Raw genomic sequence first — 20,841 nt, 5'->3', positions numbered from 1 at the left:
GAGGTAACTAGCGTCGAGCCCCAGACGAACTACTTTACGCAGAAACATCAGGGTCGAAGCAGATTTATACTGCACTTGGTTCAAGGAGAATGGGAAACGAGAGGGATGCGAAGCTCGTCCTCTCTACCCATAAGGCATAGTCCCATTCCGTTTCCCTAAAACAGTATAAATCGGGTCTCTAGCTTTCTAGATTCTAGGTTAGCGTTACCTTGCTGTCAATTCCGTTGAGAAAAGTTCCCAGTCAACCGGGACCATCCTTCTGTAGGACGGACCCATGGTCACATCCACCGCACTTTTCTCGGGTTGCTTTAGTTGTCTAATTACCTACCACGTTTAGTTTGACAAGCAAAAACAACTTCCTTAATTAGCCAATTAATCATTGATTCTTTCACGTAACTTAAGCACTGACATAGAAAAACAATGTCAAGCAAGTTCCTTTTCAACATTTGATCTTTATTTATCAGTCTTTGGAATATATCATATAATCTAGCCCGAAGGCCATTCCGTAATTCGTCCGAAGGCAATTCCATAATCCGTTTGAAAGCTAATCTATAATCCGTCCAAAGGCAATTCCAGCAATCCTCAGGGATCGCTATTTCAAGTTTCCGCCCGTAGACTAGTATGTGGGCCTCATGATCCCATCTCGAGTCACGTCGGCCTCTTGTGTAGGACGCGGAGGCAAGGGATTTATGGCCAGAGCTCCCCCTGGTACCCAAGCGTCCTCCTGCTCCAAGTAGCATCCACAGAGAGACCTCTCACGACGGGTTTGGTCCATGTACCCGGCTCGGCTAACAACCCCCTTGGATAGGGTCAGGCAGACAATTGGGGGTAACTGATGTTGCCTCTCCCTCCAGGCCTTCAACCTGAAGCATTAATTATTTTTCTAGCTTTAGTTTCTTGAGCAAAGAAGTACAAATAGTGCTCCTAACTGTACAAACACAATCAATCCGGTGGTCGTTTGTACGGCCAAGTGCTGTAGATTTGACACCAAACCATGCGACGTTGCAACTTGTTGCACGAGACAAGTGTCGCACCTATCTTGTGGGATCATCTCCCATCGCACAGTATTCCTTGGTCAAAAAATACATTTGGTCAAGATGTAGAGTTTGGGAGTCCTCTAGACCCAACCCAATCCTAACCCTAGTAGGCCAATAACGCTTTGGCCCTAGGGTTCCTAAATCCATACGGAGGTCTAGTATTTGGATAATTGATCCTTAGGGTATGAACCCTAGATCGTTCTTGCATAGGTGTTCAGGTAACCCTAACATTCTGTGAATATGGGTAGGACCTTTGAGGTCGGAAATATTAAGTCGGTTTCTCGAGTGCGATACTAGACAGAATTTCATCGCGGCTTAGCTCTACCTAGCGCATTGAGGTGATTATCATTTGAGTTACACCATTACAAGCGATTTACCTAATTGGTCTAATTGTCTTGCGACAATACTTTTCCTAAAAGATGTAAATAATTGCAAGATATAACATTCCATGCAAATATGCAATTCATAGACTTTTTCTTCTATGCAGCTATAAGTTCTACAATGATCGTTACTTTTCCTTGCCTAAACTATAATGATTGACAATTCAGAACTAACTCATATAAACCCTACATTGATTTACATCAAGAACTATGCCTATAAATCCTTCGTTTAATGCATTGAATTCAAGCTTTAATATGAAAATTGCATCATTTCCTAAATACAAACTTCGATAAAAGAACTTCATGCATGAGCGAATGCCATGAGTCTATTAATGACCTGTCCTTTAGCACTTAACCCGTCTCAAAATGAACTATCATCGCATGCAATTTACAAGATCATAAATTCCTTCCCATGCATTGCGACTATTTTGGACAACATTCAAAGGGCATCTAAAATCATTAATATTTCATGTGAGAATATTACATAGCGTGACCAACAAGAACAAAGGTGGAAGATTGTCCTTAAAGTCAATACCTTGTCATGACAGTTGCCCATGCAGACTGCCCATCTGTGACAACATTATAATCAACAATCCCATACATCTTGATCTTGACCTTCAGGCTTAATGCTCTTGCATTTGATCGGCCTAATTTGAGATTTCTGCACCAAACCTTACCAAATTTGGGTCTTCCAATAGCCATAATATCTGCTATCCAACTTTTCAATGTTGAATATGGCACTATCATTTGAATGACCAGCCATAGGAAAAAGAGGCATAGTACAGACCAAACAGGCTGCTGTAATACTTGCAAACAGCCCCAAAACCACTGTCAAAACAAACTAAAAACAAGAGGTACGGACCAAATTATAAGTTGTCCACAAACTATGACCAAAATAGCATTGAATGATGGAGGGGACTGTTCTCATAAATAATACAACAGTTTGCAATTACAACATGCTGAAAATGGGGTATAGCAGTAAGAAATCAATGCGAAACAGGGGCAATCAGTGATACAAAATAACCTGTAGCACGTGAGTAGAAGTTGAAGTAGCTCAAGCTCAACTACAAATAAAATCCAAAGCTTAATGTAACATCCAAGTATCAAGTAAGCGGCTCCCACTAGAACAAAAGTCAGATGCTAAATGAGTAAACAAACCTCAAATCCTCATGTGAGTGGCATCCAAGCATCCAAGATACATCAAGTACATAGCCGGGAGCATAAGACCCGATAAAAGCTTCAAGCCCGTAAGGTCATAGACCTATGAAGCATCCAATGAACTAACTGACAATCAATGTCAAATGTCCTAAGCTCAAATGCATTCAATAACATAACCAGGCATAGAGCTTCAATGCCATGCACCAATACATCCGATAGGATGCTCGAATAGCATGAACGAGCATTAGGCATAGACTATCCCTGTTAAAAGCTTGCTGTCCACCGTATGTATAGCAGTAAAATGACAGTCAAGTCTAAGCAAAAGTGAGCTCAATTAAAGCCCAAAAGCATTCTGGAAGCATGGCCAAGCATGTGACCATAGATATCCATATATTATCACAAGTAGCTGTGAAGCATCAACAAGCAATAGGCATATGCATTGATAAAATAGCCTTCAGCCCTGCTTATTACAGCAGTAAAAATGATAGTAAAACTGAGCCAAATATGGGCTCAAATCAGTCCAAAAGCATTCCAATACATTGGCCAAACATTCCCCAAGTGTCCAGCATCAAATGAGCATCCCGGGAGTATCACATAAGCTAGGAGCATGACATTTCCCAGACAAATAGCATTCGGCCTTGTTATGACAGCAATAATATCTATGAGAAAACTGAGCTGAAAGAGTACTCAAATCAGTCCAATAGCATCTCAAACTAATGACATATGATCTTTAAGTATCCAACAACAAAACATAGGTATACGGGCATCCCGGGAAGCATATACGAGCTCCAAACATTGAAGATATGGCTGTTCCTGTATTACGATAGCATGTTGCCCTGTTTGCACAGTTAATAGCTGAAGCTCAATGACTCAAACCAGTGCTCAATGTTAATGGTCAATGCCGGGAGGAGTGTTAAACAATGCCAAAGCCTTTGTTCAATGCCGGGGAGTGGTTGAGCAAGTAGAAGTCCTTGAAGATGTCTGATGACTACAATTGAAAAAACGTTCTTGTATTTCTAGCCCTGAATACTCCTTGAAATAAGCTTTATGTAGGCTCAAGAATGCCCTAAGATTGCCTCAATAGCTGCGAATCTTACTCAAATGAACAAAGTTTCAATTCAAGTGGATTGGAGTCATCAAAAGATGATGACACTAGTGAGGAATCAGACGTTTAATAAGAGTGGAAGTTGACTTGAAAGGAGAAAGGCAAGGAGGTTGGAAAATCCCAAAATGGGAAGGAAATAAAGGCTTCATCTTTCATGGAAATCATCTCAAGAGTGGTGCCCCGACTTGGAAACCAGTGGACTAAGTTCCAAGGCATTTTTAGACACTTGCTGACATGCTATAAACCAGTTATGGTGTGACCTATGATGGACTAGGATCCATTGGATTGAGAATTGTGTATACAACTGGTGATACCAACATATTCTAATGTACAATGTTGTGCAGTATTGATTGCACCTATAAATATTCCTTTAGTGATCTTTGTGCAAATGGATGGATTCTTGGATTTTTTTGCATATTGGGAGTATTCAATGAGTGTTCATAGGAGGAGCAGAGGAGTATTGTACTTCAATTGGCTTGAGACTATTATCCTATGTGAGAGATTGTGGAACCATTGTTGCAAGGTGGACCCACATTTAAAGGCATTAATATTTTCTATGTGTGAGTTTGACCTTGATATGCTTGAGTTCCAATTAGAGGTGCCCAATCGGATCATATAGGTGGAAGTGTGTACTGTCTTTCTTCTAACCCATTGCATGGGTCCAGCATAACCTATGATCTCTCATCATTGACCAACCCTAATGCACTTTCTAGATATCTAATAATTACAAAAAAAAAATTCAGTAAATAGTTACCAATGCAAATATATTAAAAAGATTATACATTCTTTTTCTCTTGTTTTTTAATAGTAGGGTAGAATGAAAAATTTCTAGGATATTGTAAGTAGGAGACCTATGAGGCCTTTGTTTTTGCAGTGAGTGGTAGAGCCTTCTGTAGGCAAGATGAAGTGCTCAAAATTTCCTTGGGCAATAGGTGACTAGTAGGTATCCCCTAGGAGTATCTTAATAGGTTTTATGTTGGCAAGGCACTACCTTTGTTCTCTTGGCTATGGATACACTTGTCTGGGCTCTAGATCCTTGGTCATGTCAGGTTTTGGATTTGATCTATAAGTGTGAGAAGGTGTGTAGACAAATTAGGCAGCTCTAGGTCAAAGACTAGTAGGAGATAGGGATTGTAGAGGAGGTGGTATGGGCCTTGGGAGACTTGAGCAAGATAAACTAGGAGGAGACTCTATGCAAGGCATAGTGATGGGAGGAGAGCTGAGAGGGCATTGCTCTGTGACTTAGCAGCCATCTAGAGGTTGCTACAAAGATGCCCTAGTCGACCCTACCTTGTAGGTATAGGAGATGTGAGCATGAGCTGCCTAAGCAATCATAAAGGATAGGAGCATAGAGTTCTTTCACACCCCTATTGCCTTCTAGGCATAAAAATGAGACACCATGTGCAAATAGTTCTTTCATGTATATTGGCCTTGCATGAATGGGGACCAGATTTGCAGCTTTCAAGACTAATATAGGAGAGTATGGTCATGCCCAAGGTGATGGGTTTGGCCATGCTGCCATTGATTTCTATAGGCGGTTGTCCTAGCATGACACGGTCTCGGATTGATTGCTTCATTTTAAGTAGTTTGGGGTGCATTCGGTAATTACCCATTGGTGAGATAGGACTCTCTTGCTTACACGCTTCATGGAGTAGGAGATACGTTGAGCCTTTGTCATAGAATGAGTAAGAGTGCCTACTAGGAGAGGATAGGCTTTCCAAGGCTTTCTTTCTTACCTTCTAGGAGAAGTTGAAGTATCCTTGGTTGATGGCCTTTTAGAGATGTGCTTCATTACTCTATTACTAATGGCCCTAGCGGGTGCCCTTATTAGTATTTCTTTGACTTAATTGAAGAAGAAGTTGATGTACAATGGGATTCTCCCAATCTCTTTCGGTATTTCAACTCCCCTTGCTGTTCGAAATGACCAACAAGTCTTCATCAATCTGATTTGCTCCTTGGTTCAGGTAGTCAATTGGCCTTCACCCGCTTTGATGGAGATGAAAAATGCCTCAAATTCATTGATTTACTGGTCTCTCCACTTGAATTTGAGTGAAAACGGTATCAGCCTTGTTGAATCCAAGTCTTGGAGCTTCTAATTTCTGGCATGTTTCTTGAGGCTGTTGCGAAACCCTAATTTTTGATGCTGTAGATTAGGATTTACAGTAGAGAAATCTAAAATTTCTCAACCTCCAGTGATCTCAATGCTGTAATCTTTGGGAAAGGTTGCTGCCCTGTCTCAATACTGAAGAAAATCAGTCATTTATTGTTGCTGCCCTGTCTCAATAGCTTGCAGATTTGTCTCTTGTTGTTGATTGGTATTCTCCTACCCTTGGCTACTTTAGGTCCTCCAATGGCTGCAATTCAGACCAACAAGATCTTCTCCCTCTCTCTTGCAGGTTGAATACACTAAAAATGCCTCTCTCTAGCCTCTAAAGACGTTTTTCAGCTTTTCATGGGCATTTTTGATAAGTGGTAGCTTTCCCAAATGGTTTTTCTAGCATTAACCATAATTGCATATTAATTTTTAGTCTTTAAATACTGAAAATTAATCTAATAATTATTTTGGTGCCATGAAAAATAATCTGACTGGCCAATAATTAAATTGACTAGGCAACTTTCATCCTCGAGTGTCTTTGTACCATCTTTGATCATTAAATTGACATTAGGTACCATTAAACGCCACTTCTCTAGTGTCACCAACTGACACTTATGGCCAAATGATTATGGCTAAATGATAGCCAACAATTGGCACCAGATACCACCAAGTCTCTATGTGGCATAACTTATAGCAACTTTTGCTTTAAACATCCTATGATTTCCTCAAGTTCCGAGCTCATAAATTTACTCTAACCCCAGTTATACCTCATATGTGCAACATTTACTTAACCATGTGATTAAAATTTAATCCACATGTTAAGTGATGTTTCAAAAATACATGTCCTCATGTAAACTCCCCCTTGAAATCATTGCAATTGTCGTTGATTGCACTGTTAAATGCATCAAAAGCAATGTAGTGGACTTGAATTTCCACAAGACATTATAGTTAACACAACATTGTGCACTGTTGCTCAACCATTTTATATGTCCAACACATGCTGAAAAGCCAATCATAACATAACATAAGACTCACAAAGAATCTCAAAAAGATTGCCAAATTATTACGTGACATGTCTATTTCTCATGACTCAACTCATTTGGCAAAACCAAACCATAGCATATCATAACCAAGCATAAACCATGGCTAAAACATCAATGGCATCATAACATATGCTGTTGTCCATGGAACCGGATGTAAACCATTGAAAATTGAGTATAATCTGATCATAAACTGATCACTTGTTGATTGAGAGCTGATCACAAATAATTGCAAATGTGACCTCAAATTGATCACAAACTCATTTCAAAAACTAACTAGCAACAATCAATGCAAAAACTGATGCAAAAGTGATTCCAAAAGCGACCATAAACGGTTCTCAGGCTAATAAAAAACTGAGTATAGTTCTAGTGTCCGGGTGAAACTCATACTCATCTGCATACATCTCATAGTGACTAGTACAGTAAGTAGTGACCTCATGGCAAATGTACTGTCAGCACAATATCTTGGATGCATGTTGAATACATCTGAGATTCACTACATATGAGAGTTGTCCATAATTGGAGAAGTGAAAGTGCTACCTCCCCCTTGAGCAGTAGGCAATACTCTCGATCCTCGCTTTGCTGAACCTGACGGAGCCCGCACTAAGTTGGCTCTAACTGAAAGGTATCTAGGTAAAACTGCAACAAGTGAGGATGGTCTACCAAGTCATCCTCTTCCATCCATTTGGCATCCATTGGTGATTGATTCTGAAATTTCACTAAGTATCTCCTGGAAACTTTACCTTTGATCTTTCTTTACTTATGTATTAAAATCTGCTTGGGTATCAAAATCTCATTCAGTTCCTTAAGCTCAGGCTGAATTTCAGTAGACATTTCCTGTGACACATCACCATGAAAAGGCCTCAACAAGTTGCTACAGAAGGCATTGTGTATCCACCAATGTGGAGGTAATTTCAGCTGATATACTACATCACTGATCTTCTCCAACACTTGGAAAGGCCCATAGTATCTCATACTCAACTTCAGATACAATCTTTCTCTTCCTTTTATCTTTTTCAGCCTTGCCTTTTCAAAACGTAGCAATACATAATCACCCTTTGCAAATTGCCAAGCACGTCTGTGGTGATCAACTACTCTCTTTTGCTTTTCTTGCAATCTTTGAAGTGTATATTTTATCTTTGCATAGGCTACATCCAAGTTTTCCACATAATGATCAACCTCAAAGATCTTATCTTTAGTTTGTAGAATAGGTGGTACCTTCTTGCCACCCTCAACCATCTCAAATGGAGCTTTGCTCGTGGAACTATGCACTGTGTTGTTGTAAGCAAACTCAAACAAGGGCAAATATTGTTCTCACTGTGTCTTGTGGTCTGAAACATAGCATGTCAAAAGATCTAGCATTGTGGAATTTGCTTCCTCAAAGTGACCATTTGTTTGCAGATGGAAGGATGATGAGAATTTCAGGATGGAACCCATATTCTCAAACAACCCCTTTCAAAATAAATTGGTCATTCGAGGGTCTTGATCACTAATGATTGACTCTAGCATACCATGATACTTAAATATGTGCTGCATAAACAATCGTGCCATATGATCATCTTTTATTTTCTTCCTCACAAGAATAAAATGGGCTTGTTTGCTAAACTTGTAAATGATAGTTTATATCTCATCATTCCTTGTAGGTATCATGGGAAGCTAAAAAATAAAGTCCATTGCAATGCTCTGCCAAGGTCTATTTAGAATAGGCAAGGGATGCAACAAACTCGATATCTTTTGCCTATCATGCTTTACCTTCTAACATACGATGCATGTTCTAACAAAATGTTCTACATCATGTCTCAAAGCTGGCCAATAAAAAAAATGCTTCACTACCTTGACCGTGGCATCAATATCACTGTGTCTTACATACAGAGGAGCATGACTTTAGTGATAACTCTAAGCCTTAACTGCTTTGTGACATAGTCGTCCATGCATCATTAGAAATCCATCTCTTGGCACAAAGTGTTTATGCCTTTGGCCATTGCAAAGTTGATCATAAACATTAGCAAAGTTCGAATTAGCAACATATTTCCCTTTCAGAGTATCTAGCTCAGTGTGATAAACCATTTTGATGGCTGAAATTTGTGGCTTACGTGACAATGCATCAGCCACAACATTCTTTTTACCATCAATATGTTCAATCTGAAAATGAATCATAGAGAGAAAATTTGCCCATCTCATATGCTTCTCTGATAACTTTGTCTACATCAAAAAGTACCTTAAAGTTTGATGGTCTGTCGCACTGTAAAATCAGCCCCCAACAAATAATGTTTCCATGTAGACAGTGCATGAATTACAACCAAGAGCTCTTTCTCATAGACTCGCAAATTCTTTTTTGCATTGTGGAGAATTTGGCTCTCATAAGCCACAACTCAGCCATCTTGCATAAAAACAGCCCCAATGTTGTTACCTTATGTATTACATTGAACTACGAATGACTTCCTTAAATCAGGCAATACAAGTATAGGATCTGAAGTCATCTTTTCCTTCAACTTTTCAATGTTGAAATTTCCACTACTGTCCATCTAAATGGCACATCCTTCTTCTGTAAGGCATACAATGGAGATGCAATTTTAGCAAACCCGTGTACATACTTCCTGTAGTAAGAACATAAACCCAAGAAGCTGCGGATCTCATGCACATTTCTCAAAGGTGGCTATAATCATATTGTCTCAACCTTTGTAGTGTCCAAGCGAATACCATTAATTGATACAATATGCCCCAAAAAGTGGATTTGATGCAAGAAGAATTCACTTTTCTTGTCATCGATAACGAGTCTATGCTCATGCATTTCATTGAACACAATGTCCAAGTGTCTTCTATGCTCTGCCTTGTTCTTTGAATAGACAATCATGTTATCAAAGAAAGTATCCACAAATCCTCTATGTGGCTTGAAGATGCAGTCCATCATCTGATTAAAAGCGATAGGAGTATTCGTAGTCGAAAAGGCATAACAAGAAGCTCATACAATCCAAAAGATATCCTAAAATTTGTCTTAGACACATCTTTTGGTATAATGCATATTTGATGCTACCCACTTTTCAAATCTGTACGGTTAAATATGGCTGCTCCTTGTAATCTATCCATAACGTTATCGATCTGAGGAATTGGAAAGAGATTCTTTATTGTGCTCTACATACTTTATGAATCATCCTTTTTTTGCACCAAAAGCATTGGAGAACAAAATGGAGATGAGTTGGTTTGAATCAACTCTTTTTCTAATACTTCATTCACTTGACTCAGAATTTCCTCTAGTTGGGCTGTAGTAACTCTGTAGGGTGGCTTATTAGGTGGACAGCTTCCAAGGATAAGATCTAGGCTATGATCTTCTGGCCTTTCAGGTGGTAACTGCCTTGGAAGTGATCGAGAGAAGCAATCAGCATACATTTTCAAAAATGACATGTGATCCTTCTCTAACTTAGACATGTTCTTGATATTCTTACTATTGTCTTTATCTTTAGTAAAAACCAAGTATGCTAAAAGATGATTTTTTATTACTTTAGAAATGGGAGTTGTAGATACAACAGGGACATATTCACCTTTCAACTTTACGTCAAGTGTGAGTATCTTTCCCTTATGCTAAATAGTGATCTTGTTTGTATAAGAATCAATCACTACATTTATACGATGATGCCATGGCATACCAAGTAATACATCACAACCCTCAAGTGGAGCAATGAAGAACTCTTCACTGTTCATATATCCCTATATATGCAAGTGAAACTTTCTAATGAGCAGTGTGATGGGCTTTGCATGGCTTTTATATGCCATTCCGACTTTCCCTATGGGCTCCATCTTATCCTCTCTGATGCTTAGATGAGTTGCCATGTCAACAGAGATCAAGTTGGCTCGTACACCATTATTAAAGAAAATCAATACATGCTGATCCCTAAATTTGCCCATGTGTTGCACAACTCAATACATCATCATTGGGCTGATCAGTAACAATATGGGCACCAATCCCACTGATGTTTTGGGCTTCTTTCCTTTAAAATCTCCTTGATTTTTTTATTTTCCAGTTTGTTGCCTATTGGGATAGTCCCTTACAATGTGACCATTTTGTTCACAAATAAAACATTTATTTGCAGCCATCAATTTCCTACGTTGTATTGCATCTTTCATTGCATGTCGCAAACCTTCATTAATACCCTGTTGTTGAAGCGCATATGGTGCAACAACAACTTGCTGTATTATGTTTGTCTGGCCATTTATAGGAGGCACAGACTCCTAAAAAATTGGCAAGAGACCCTCAAAGATATCACCAATGTCATGGGTGACTGGCATTTAGAAGTATCATGTGAAATGCAGCATTTTCAGCAAATGTGACATCCCTACTGAAAAAACTTTCTATGTGTGGGTCATACAAGTGATAGCCCTTGCTTTTTGAACTGTAACATAGTGCATCTTGCCCAAAATGCATCCTCGCATGCATGAGGAGGTGGAGTCTCCATTGGCATTAATTCCCTCGAATTGATGAGCCTAAGGCACTTGATTGAAGGTCAGAAGCTTTGCTCTAGTACTGAAATTGTATTTAGTTGAGCATTATAGCAAGAATGTCTTCAGATACTGAGATGGGAGCAAGCAGGGATGATGCCTTTCAATCTGAAAGTTCACTAAGTGTTGGGAAAAATGCAATGTCTAATAGGCACGGAGCATGGGCATTGAGTTGAGAATGAGGGAATTTGACAATAGATGGGTCCTTCTAGGTCATGACCAGCAAGAGGAAGAGGGATTTGATGACTAGTATAAAGATCAACTGATGACAGCAGCTGAAATGTTTATGCAATTGGCAAATGATCCTGAGTTTTTGTGCTTTTTTATATCCCTTAATAGAAGGCAGCAAAGGCAAGAGGAGAAAATCATCTTTGAGAGCTTCGGGACAGTAAGATGCACTGAAGGAAAAGCCAAAACAATAGCATGATGTTCCAAATGTGGATAGTGAGCATAAGCAAATGATGCTAGTGGGGCAATCGATGCATATGCAAGGCCAACTTGAAAGTGCCAATCCGATGCTTTGATAGCAGGGCTTGTATGCAATGATAGGGCAGCCATGATACTTTGGTGGTGGCACTAGTTTCCATGCTATGGTGGGTCAGGGACCGCGTATGGGGATTTATGATACAACTTCTTATCATATGCAGCAAACAATGTGTAGTGTGTAAGGCCCAATATATTCGGGTAAGGTTGGTAATATGTATAATGCCATGTATAGCGTTGTTGGTATAATGCAAGGGCACAAAGTGGCAAGTTTGGCAATGCATATATGTAGTTCATTGTGTTTGGGACTCATGGTATTGATGTTGGTAATGTAAACACTCTATATAGTATTGTTCATGAGAAAAAATGCAGCTAGTAATGCATGTAATGTATGGGAAAATGTAACTTGGTATGGCTAGTAGTATGCAAATTTCCACGCACAATCACATTGCAATGGTTGAAAGCATGCAAGCAAGAATGTTTCCTAATATATCTGTTGCTCCTAGCATATCAGGTACACATGAGAGGCTAGTTAACTAGATGCAATGTTGCATATTAGTTAAGTTGGAATTGCAACAATGTGAAAGTATAAAGCATCTCAATGCTTAAGGCGAAGAAAGATCTACAACCTAGTGGAGGTTTCGAGGTAAGTAAAGTTAGAGGTAAAGTTTCCATACACTTCTTGGTAAAGCTTCATTATTGTTTCACTAATAGATGCAAAGTGGATAGAAGAGGATGACTTGGCAGACCATCCTTAGTTGTTGCAGCTTTACCTAGATGCCTTTTAGTTACAGCTAACTTCGGGCTTAGTTAGTTTTAACAGAGCAGGGGTTTGGAGTATTGCCTGACGCTTAAAGGGGAGGTAGGACTTCCACTCCTCTAGTTGTGGATAGCTCTTGCATGTAGTGGATCTCAGATGTATTTAGTATGTATCCAAGGTATTATGTTGACATTAAGTTTGCCATGAGGTCACTACTTAGTTTACTAGTCACTGTGAGATGTATGCATATGAGTATGGGTTTCACCTGGGCGTTGAAAGATCCTTTTGCATCAGCTTATGATCAGTTTGGCATGAATTTTGCCTCAATTTCAATACAATTTTTTGATCAGTTTCAGCTCAAATTTTTATCAGTTTGAGAAATGTTTACGGTTACTTTTGGGACGAGTTATGCATTAATTTTTGCATTGATTGTTGGTCAGTTTTTGCAATGAGTTTGTGATTAGCTTGGGGTCACATTTGTAGCAATTTGTGATTAGTTCTTAGATCAGCAAATGATTAGTTTATGCTTAATTTTCAATGGTTTACAGTTGGCTTCATGAACAATAACATGTGAGAAAATGCCATTGAGAGTTTCAGCTATGGTTTATGCTGAAAATATGCTTTACTATGGTTTTGAAGTTAGAATAGTTGAGAAACATGAGTTATGGATACATCCAATGGGTTTCTAGTAACGGTTCTAGATTGTATTTCAGATTTATACATGTTTATGCTGGTTGAAAGTTTTCAGCAGGTTTAATGCATATGGTATGATTGGACAACAATGGCCAATGTTGTGACTGTGAAGCCTTGTGAAAATTCCAGTGCAATATGCTTTTCCTTTGGCACAATGCAGTGCAATCAAGGATGATCACAGGGATTTCAAGGGGGAGATCTGGCACAGGGATGTGAAATTTTGAGATGCTTTAATCTTACAGATAACATTTGATTAATCAAATGTGCAAGATTGTTAGCACATGTGATATACATGAGAATTATTTTATGGTAACAAGCTAAGGATCTCGAGGAAGTAGTGGGTGTCAAAGGCAAAAGTTGCAATAAGTTATGCTTGATAGGTATGAGGTGGTACTCAGTGTCAGATTTGGGTATAGACCAATTTATTGGCTACTAATGTCAGTGGTGACATTAGAGACTAGACATTAATTAATTAAGTAATGCCAATAACTGCTCAGGGATACTTGGAAGTCAAATCGGCCTATCCAATTTAATTATTGATTGGTGAAATTTATTATTTGAGCACTAGAATAATTATTAAATTAATTTTTAGAATGAATGTTTTGAAATTAATTTAATAAGCCAAATGAATATTTTGAAAATAAATTTAATTAAATTAATTTTCAAAATGAATGTTCTGAATTTTCTTTAAATAAGCTAAATAATGCTGAAAAATGAGATTAGAAGATTGCTACTTGGCAAAACTTGACCATACAAGGGGAAAAAACGTTTTTAGGGGCTTGTGGAGTTTATTTTAGCCACCATTATGAGAGAGGAGATGGCTGTTAGAGAGTAAGGAGAGGTTGCTGATGTGATTTGCAGCCACTTGGGATCAGTCCTACAGCAGTATAAGTGATAGTAATTTGGAGCCCTCCATAAGTAGATGACAGCAACCCAAGGCCTATGGGAGGGGATAGTAGTTGTTTTGGTGGTCTTGAGCTGTAGATGATAGGTTTCATGGTTGTTTGAGTAGGGGAACAAGAAAATTTCAGTATTTCTTGTGATGAAACTCTGAAATATCTCTCTTATCGCCCAGCCATTTCTCAAGTTATCTTAGCATTTTCCAACAGTTTGAGCCATCAGTCAATCTTTGCTGTAAACCCTAATTTACAGCAAAAATTAGAGTTTTGACAGTTACCTAGAGATGCATGCTCAGAATTGAGGGCCTACGGCTTGAATTCCTGCAGTTGAAATTGAGGAATTTCAAGGCAATTCAAGAGGTTAGCTAGCCAATATTAGATTTGGGGTTGAATTTGTGTTTCAAGGAGCAGGGTGAAGGCCAATCCCCAAGCAAACCAAGGGGCCAATTAGTTTAGAGGCTTGCCGGTTAGTTTTAACAGTAAGAGGTACTTGGATTAGTGGAGGAGGTCAAAGGATCTCAATTGTACTCCTTGCATTTGCTATATAAGATAAAGAAATACCACAAGGGGCACCAATTTTAGGGCCAACTAGGTGTCCTATGTCCAAGATTAAAGTGATAAAGTGTGCATTCTTAGTTTATGTAAATTTTATGCTTGCTGTAATTAGTGCTTAATCAAGTTATTTACCACCCTATTTGAGGATGGAGGTTGGTTTCAATATGATATACCATTCTAGGTGGATGATTGTGCCAAGAAATGGGCCTTGGTCAAACACAAGGCATGACCAAATGGAGCCCATTCACTCTTCAAGGCCTTCTATTGCTTGTTTTCATGGTTTTCTGGTGTTTCTGCTCTCTCATGTTGTTTTCACAAGTAGCTTGAGTCTTCATGTGGATGGATATTATTCCTCTAAGCACCATTTCAATAGATAAAACTGCACACCGAAGGTTATTACATGCACATGGTGTTCAATATGTAGATTGTATGTTATCTTGCATAGTCATGCAGATGGGATATAAGTCTATTTGATACTAATTTTTTCATTTAGTTGTAAAATTAACTCTACAGCATGTATCGAATCCTTTATGTCTAGTGCAGAGTAGTCATGATGACTTTGACTGTAATTCACCTAGAACCAATAACTAGTATCACCCTGCATCATTCTACTTTCAAGCACGTTGATAATTGTCCTTTATGCATGTTTGGCGGGGAGGCTGGAGATGGTGTGAGTGAGGCAGTATTGAAGTAGACATGGTTTGGATGTTTCTCCAACGTTGAACCTTAATCATTTCTTTGGTAGTTGTACAAGGATCTGTAGATGCCCTTGTTTGTTCACTAGAAAGGAATTTGCTGTATTGTTTCTACAATTTGGGCAGGAGACAACCATTTCCATGGTTATAATTAGTAAGCAAGCTTCATGTTTTGTGAACTGAATGTGCTGTATGTGCTACAACATCTGCTTGTTGCCACCAGCAAAGTTACTTTTTTTTGTTGCTTTTTGTAAATAGTTTCTCTTAGTCTTGACGTTGATGTTGGTGGTTATGGCATGCAAGTGAATCTCATATTCATTCAGTCCCCCATCATATCATATATTAAGTATGGGTTGCCTGTGTGCAGATTTGCTGGTACTTCACAGATTCCTGGGAACAGTTTCGTATTCAAGGAGTCATAGATGTGATAAATTGCTCTAAAACTGACATGATAAAAAATAATGTAAGTGGCAAGTTTTAATTTGACATAATAGAGTCTTATGTTGTTACTTGTTTTCACTCTATACTCAACAATTTTGCAAGCCAAAATTTATCTACAATGAAGGTTCTTGACATGCCTGCCAACTTGACAATCTCCAATTTCAGACCTTTCATCTGTTGCATCCCTTGCTTGCCTTGAAACTTTTTTTTAGTGTGTAACAGTCATTTTGCCAAATAGATGCTTCATTACAATTTTGTATGTTGATGATCTGATTATCACTGATTCGCAAGCAGCAAAGGTGACTGCCATATCGTATTAGTTAGAGAGAACATTTGAGACTCATTTAGGCCCTCTTAATTATTATTTTGGCGTGGTATTTATTCACCATGAGCATACCATCATTTTCTTACAGCAAAAATATTATTTGGAGTTGTTATCCACATTATAACAAGTCATTGACTGCTCCCATGGATTCTAAGAGCAAGTTATGTGTTGATGATGGCCCTGAGTCGGTGGATGCTACAAGGTAATAAATAGCATCTTCTTGGCTCTTTGCTTTACTTAGCCAACACACTTTTGGATACTATACCTTTTGTGAGGTGCCTAGTCAAGTATCTTCTGCACCTCATTTTTCTCATTTTCTATCATGTAAGTGCAGCACTATCTATGGGAGACCTACACATTTTGGGTTTTCTTCAAATCTTCATTGATTTTGATTGGGCAGATGATGTGAACAGCAGGAGAACTCATAGAGTCTTTTGTTTCGCTCTTGGTTCTAACTTGATCTGTTAGTCACACAGTGACCCCAAGGGGCTTTTAACCGATTATGTATATAGACCGCACCATTTTGCTCTCATTTATCTCAGCATTTTAGAGTGACATTTTCCCTTATAGTGAGTTGTGTGCTCTTTGCCTGTATCATTGTGAGTGTGTGTTCGTTCCTCCGCATATCTGGTAAAAGTGCTGCCAAATACTTCTTTTATTGGCCAACAATATGAAGGATACAATTTTATGGAGGCTTGCTAGCTTGTTGGAAATCCAAGTAAATCATTGTGGTCTAAAGGAAGGGTATAGGAGAGTGATATACTTCATCTATGACTGTTTTGCTCCATTCTGTTGCTGCTAGACCAAGAGTAGGACAATTAGCTGCCCTCTTTCTGGATTCATATTCTCTAATGAGAAGTGACGGGAGGGAAGCTTTTAAGTTCATGTCTTCTGTTTATGTTGATGTTTTCTGTGGAGTGCCTGAGGTATGCTTTATGAGTGGGCAATTGGAGCCTGCTGAAAGGGTAACTGGACTAAGAACTCGCGTCTTCGATACATATTTGTGTGTCTTGAAGCAAAGATTCGATTGCTTCTTTATTATCAAAGTGCAAGTTTTTGCAACCGTCTATGTGACTGATTATTGGATCTTGATTCTCAGCGAAGACAGAAGGCATGGTTTGAACTCTCTTTGCGATCACGGTTGCAGTTTATTGGTCCTTCACCTGCAATTCCATTGTTAGAGAACAGTCTTGTGTCTGAGGCCCAATTAAACCCTTCTGATGGTCCAGTAGATACTTTCTGTCTGGTTACACTCGACCCAGAGGAGGTGTGTGTCTGATAAATTCAGTCGGAGAACTCACTATTGTTTGTTGTGGCTCCAATAGAAAAGTTAAGAGGGCACGCTTGTTAATCCTTCCACATGATTATTAAACAGGTAGACTACCTCAATTTGAAAAAGAATCAACGAATTCTTTTCAAGAGGACGCCAACAACTCCAGAGAGCTGTGTAAAATGGAGTCAAGTGTATGTCAATCCTTGAGGTAGAGAATTAGATGATTTTCCATTCCATTGTATGCTTGTGCTGATGGAATATTGAATTGTGAGAATAGATTTGCAGGTACGCATATGGAATGTTGAATTGTTACATACAGTGCATTCAAGGATAAGAATGCCATTGATTGTTCACACAACCTCCAAGGATGGGGTGTGCTATTTAATTTCATGCTAACAAGATGACTATCGATCGAAGGTTTATGGACCTTGCCAACTATACAAGGACACTTCTTTAGAATTGGTTAACAACATGGAGAATGGTCAGTTATGAACCAGAATTGTTTTAAGTTAATGAAAAGAGGGTCTAATACAACAGTAATTTTTTATGTATGCCTGAACAGCAATTGTTTTAAGCTAATGGATCGTTACATACAGTGCAATCAAGAGTAAAAATGCCATTGATCACTGTGCTATTTTATTTCATACTAACAAGATGATTATTGATTGAAGGCTTGTGGACCTCACCAACTATAGAATTGTTCAACATAGAGAATTGATATGCCCACCTAGGATCCAACTTGCACATGAAACGTATGTTGTCGATCCACTATGCTATTTAATTTCATGCCCAACTTGCACGTGAAACACATGCCGTTGATCACACCGTGCTATTTAATTTCATGCTAACAAGATGATTGTTGATTGAAGATTTGTGGATCTCACCAACTATAGAATTGTTTAACATGGAGATTTTTACATCTCCCTAGGATCCAACTTGCACATGAAACACGCCACAAGCTATATCCATGAATAAAAGGATTAGACATCAAACTCACCTCCTAGCCATAGAGCTAAATGGGCTCACTCTCGAGCTTAGGAGCTAGTAGAACTTTGAGTCATGACTACATCCTAAGAGTTAGTATCCTATACTACCAAGCTACATCTTAATGTATGGACATATCAACTGATGAGTCCAAGAGTGGTGATTACACAATGGTATGTACAAGAGGGTCTTGAGTTCTACAAAGAGAACTTGATTTCCCTAAACCCAAAGTGTCTTTAGTACATCCGCATTAAATCGCTTTATGAACACTACGACTAGCTACAAGTATATGTTCGGATGTCTAAGAATATAACACTTTTTTCCTTACAAATGATTGCTATCCTTAGTAATATCTTCAAGAATGAAGTGGAGAAAATGACCCTTCAATGAATATAATGGCTCCCAAGTAGCCTCCACCTTCGGGCAAATTTTCCACTTGACCAAATATCCAAGTTAAACATTGTGATAAAATCGTTTAAGTCTTATGGTCAATAACCAATTCAGGTTTTGAGTGGAGTATATTGAGCATTGTCCTTGAGTTGCAAGGCATCCTCAATTGAAACAAGTTTATCTTTACATTGTTGTTCTTTTAAATAGCTCATGTGGAACGCAAGATGAACTTGGATATTGGAAGATAAGTTAAGCTTGTAGGATATGTTATCTTCTTAGGAATCTAAAAAAGTCACAATATCTCAAAGATGACTTATAGCACTTGCTATCGGTGGTTATCAAATTAGAGTCCTTGGGGACTTTAAGGTAAATCCAAATGCTCTCTTGGAGGTCTTGAGGAGTTAGATATTTGTTAGTATAGAATGTTGCATGATCATGGGTTGTTTTTAATGATTTTCCATAGTCAACATCTCTTGTATATCATGTAGAAAGTCAACTGTGGACTACGTCTCCACCCCCTTGAGCTTGACAACAATCAATGGTTTTGGCTCATAGCTGCACATAAATATAAATGGGCTATAGCCAGTAGTTGCATACTTAGCATTGTTATACGTAAACTCAATTTGAGGAAGGAAACACTCCAAGCAGACTGTTTATAGAGACATGCAGAGAGCACATGCTCCTTAGTATGGTTTGTCCGCTTGGTTTATCCATCGGTCTCAATTTGCTTTGAGGATGGTATGGACGATTGAGTTTTCAATTTTTAGAAAACCATTTATAAAAAATGACTAGTGAACTTGGGATCTTAATCATTGACTATTTTATTGTGTAAATATAAAGTCTATAGAGATGCTCAATAAAGAGACTAGTCAACTTATGACTTTTCATGATGGTCTTTGTTGGAATGAATTAAGCCATTTTTTTCAATTAGTCAACCATGACATAGGTTGCATTATGACCTTGATTGGTAGGGGTAATTTTAATCATAAAATCCCATAGAAATGTTTCTCCACTTCTTGTCAGCAAGAAATTGTAAAGGATCTAACATCCTACACTTTACATTATCTAAAAACAAAAAGCAATCCATTGCGAATTGAATACTTTTTCATCATCTTTCTCTTAATAGCTAACCTTTAGCATAGTAGATAATCACCAATAGTTTCTTCTCTTGAGTAATGTAACATGTTTAAGCACTCGTGAGCTTATAACTCTTAAATGTGATAAGTTGGCTATCTTGATAAATAAAAACATCCATAGCCATAATTACTTTTATCTATATGAATCTCAAAAGGTCTATTAGGATTGACAATTTGCAACATCGATGCAGTGGTAACTAACCGCTTCAATATTTGAAAACATTGATGGAGTTCATTAATCCAAACAACTAGCGGACTAATGTGCTTTTTGTTATTTTGGATACTCTTAAGTAAATGTGTTAAGGGCTTAGTAATATGAGTATAGTCCTTAGTGAAATGTTAATAAATTTTAGTAAAATCCAGAAAAGATTTTACTTACCTAATGATCCTTATAATAAATCAATTAAATATTGCTTGGTATCAATACGAGTGCCATCAATTGAGATGTATGTCGAATATATAAAAGCTTCGTGCAAAAAAAATTACACTTCGATAGTTTTATAAATATTCGGTGTTGCCTAAAGAAACATAAGATAAGATGATATGCAAGTGGTTCATATACTCTTCCAATGTCTTAGTATAAATTAGGATGTTGTCAATGAGAACAACTATTCACTTTCAAGATACGCAAGAAATAAATCATTTGTCATGTTGACAAGTTGCAAGGGCATTAGTTAATCCAAAAGGTAGGTTAAAAAATTAATAGTGTTTATATTGTGATTAAAACGTAGCTTTTGGGATATTCTTTGAGCTATCTATATTTGATATTGCCTCCTAAGTTAAAGAACTTTGATCTTGGTAGAATATTATATACCACAAAGCCAATTTATAAGGTTATCTATTTGAGATAATTGATATTTGTTCTTGATGACTATCTTATTAAGAAATTTTTAATCAA

At 38.1% G+C, this 20,841-nt stretch overlaps 1 protein-coding gene across 4 annotated transcripts in view; it reads left to right on the top strand.

Annotated features, from left to right (window-relative positions):
• Positions 1-18,077, top strand: part of LOC148019744 (Pyridoxamine 5'-phosphate oxidase family protein) — a 40,046-nt gene extending 21,969 nt beyond the window's left edge. Inside the window, exons 5-8 of one of the 4 annotated variants that reach the window (XM_087699885.1) lie at positions 15,762-15,857; positions 17,260-17,427; positions 17,536-17,624; positions 17,711-18,077. In XM_087699885.1, coding sequence (XP_087556011.1) covers positions 15,762-15,857; positions 17,260-17,427; positions 17,536-17,624; positions 17,711-17,738 — 381 coding nt within the window. In that variant the 3' untranslated portion in view covers positions 17,739-18,077. Of the gene's footprint in view, positions 1-15,761; positions 15,858-17,259; positions 17,428-17,535; positions 17,642-17,710 lie in introns of all 4 variants that reach the window. The other 3 variants (XM_087699887.1, XM_087699884.1, XM_087699886.1) reach the window with 3 other exon arrangements.
• Positions 18,078-20,841: the final 2,764 nt, after the last annotated feature.

The sequence above is a fragment of the Lygodium microphyllum genome, chromosome 19 (assembly GCF_053477565.2).
Source record: "Lygodium microphyllum isolate KBCC chromosome 19, Lygodium_microphyllum_v1.1.10, whole genome shotgun sequence".
Taxonomy (NCBI): domain Eukaryota; kingdom Viridiplantae; phylum Streptophyta; class Polypodiopsida; order Schizaeales; family Lygodiaceae; genus Lygodium; species Lygodium microphyllum.
The sequence above is the reverse complement of the archived record's forward strand: the minus strand, read 5'-3'. Positions and strand labels throughout refer to the sequence as shown.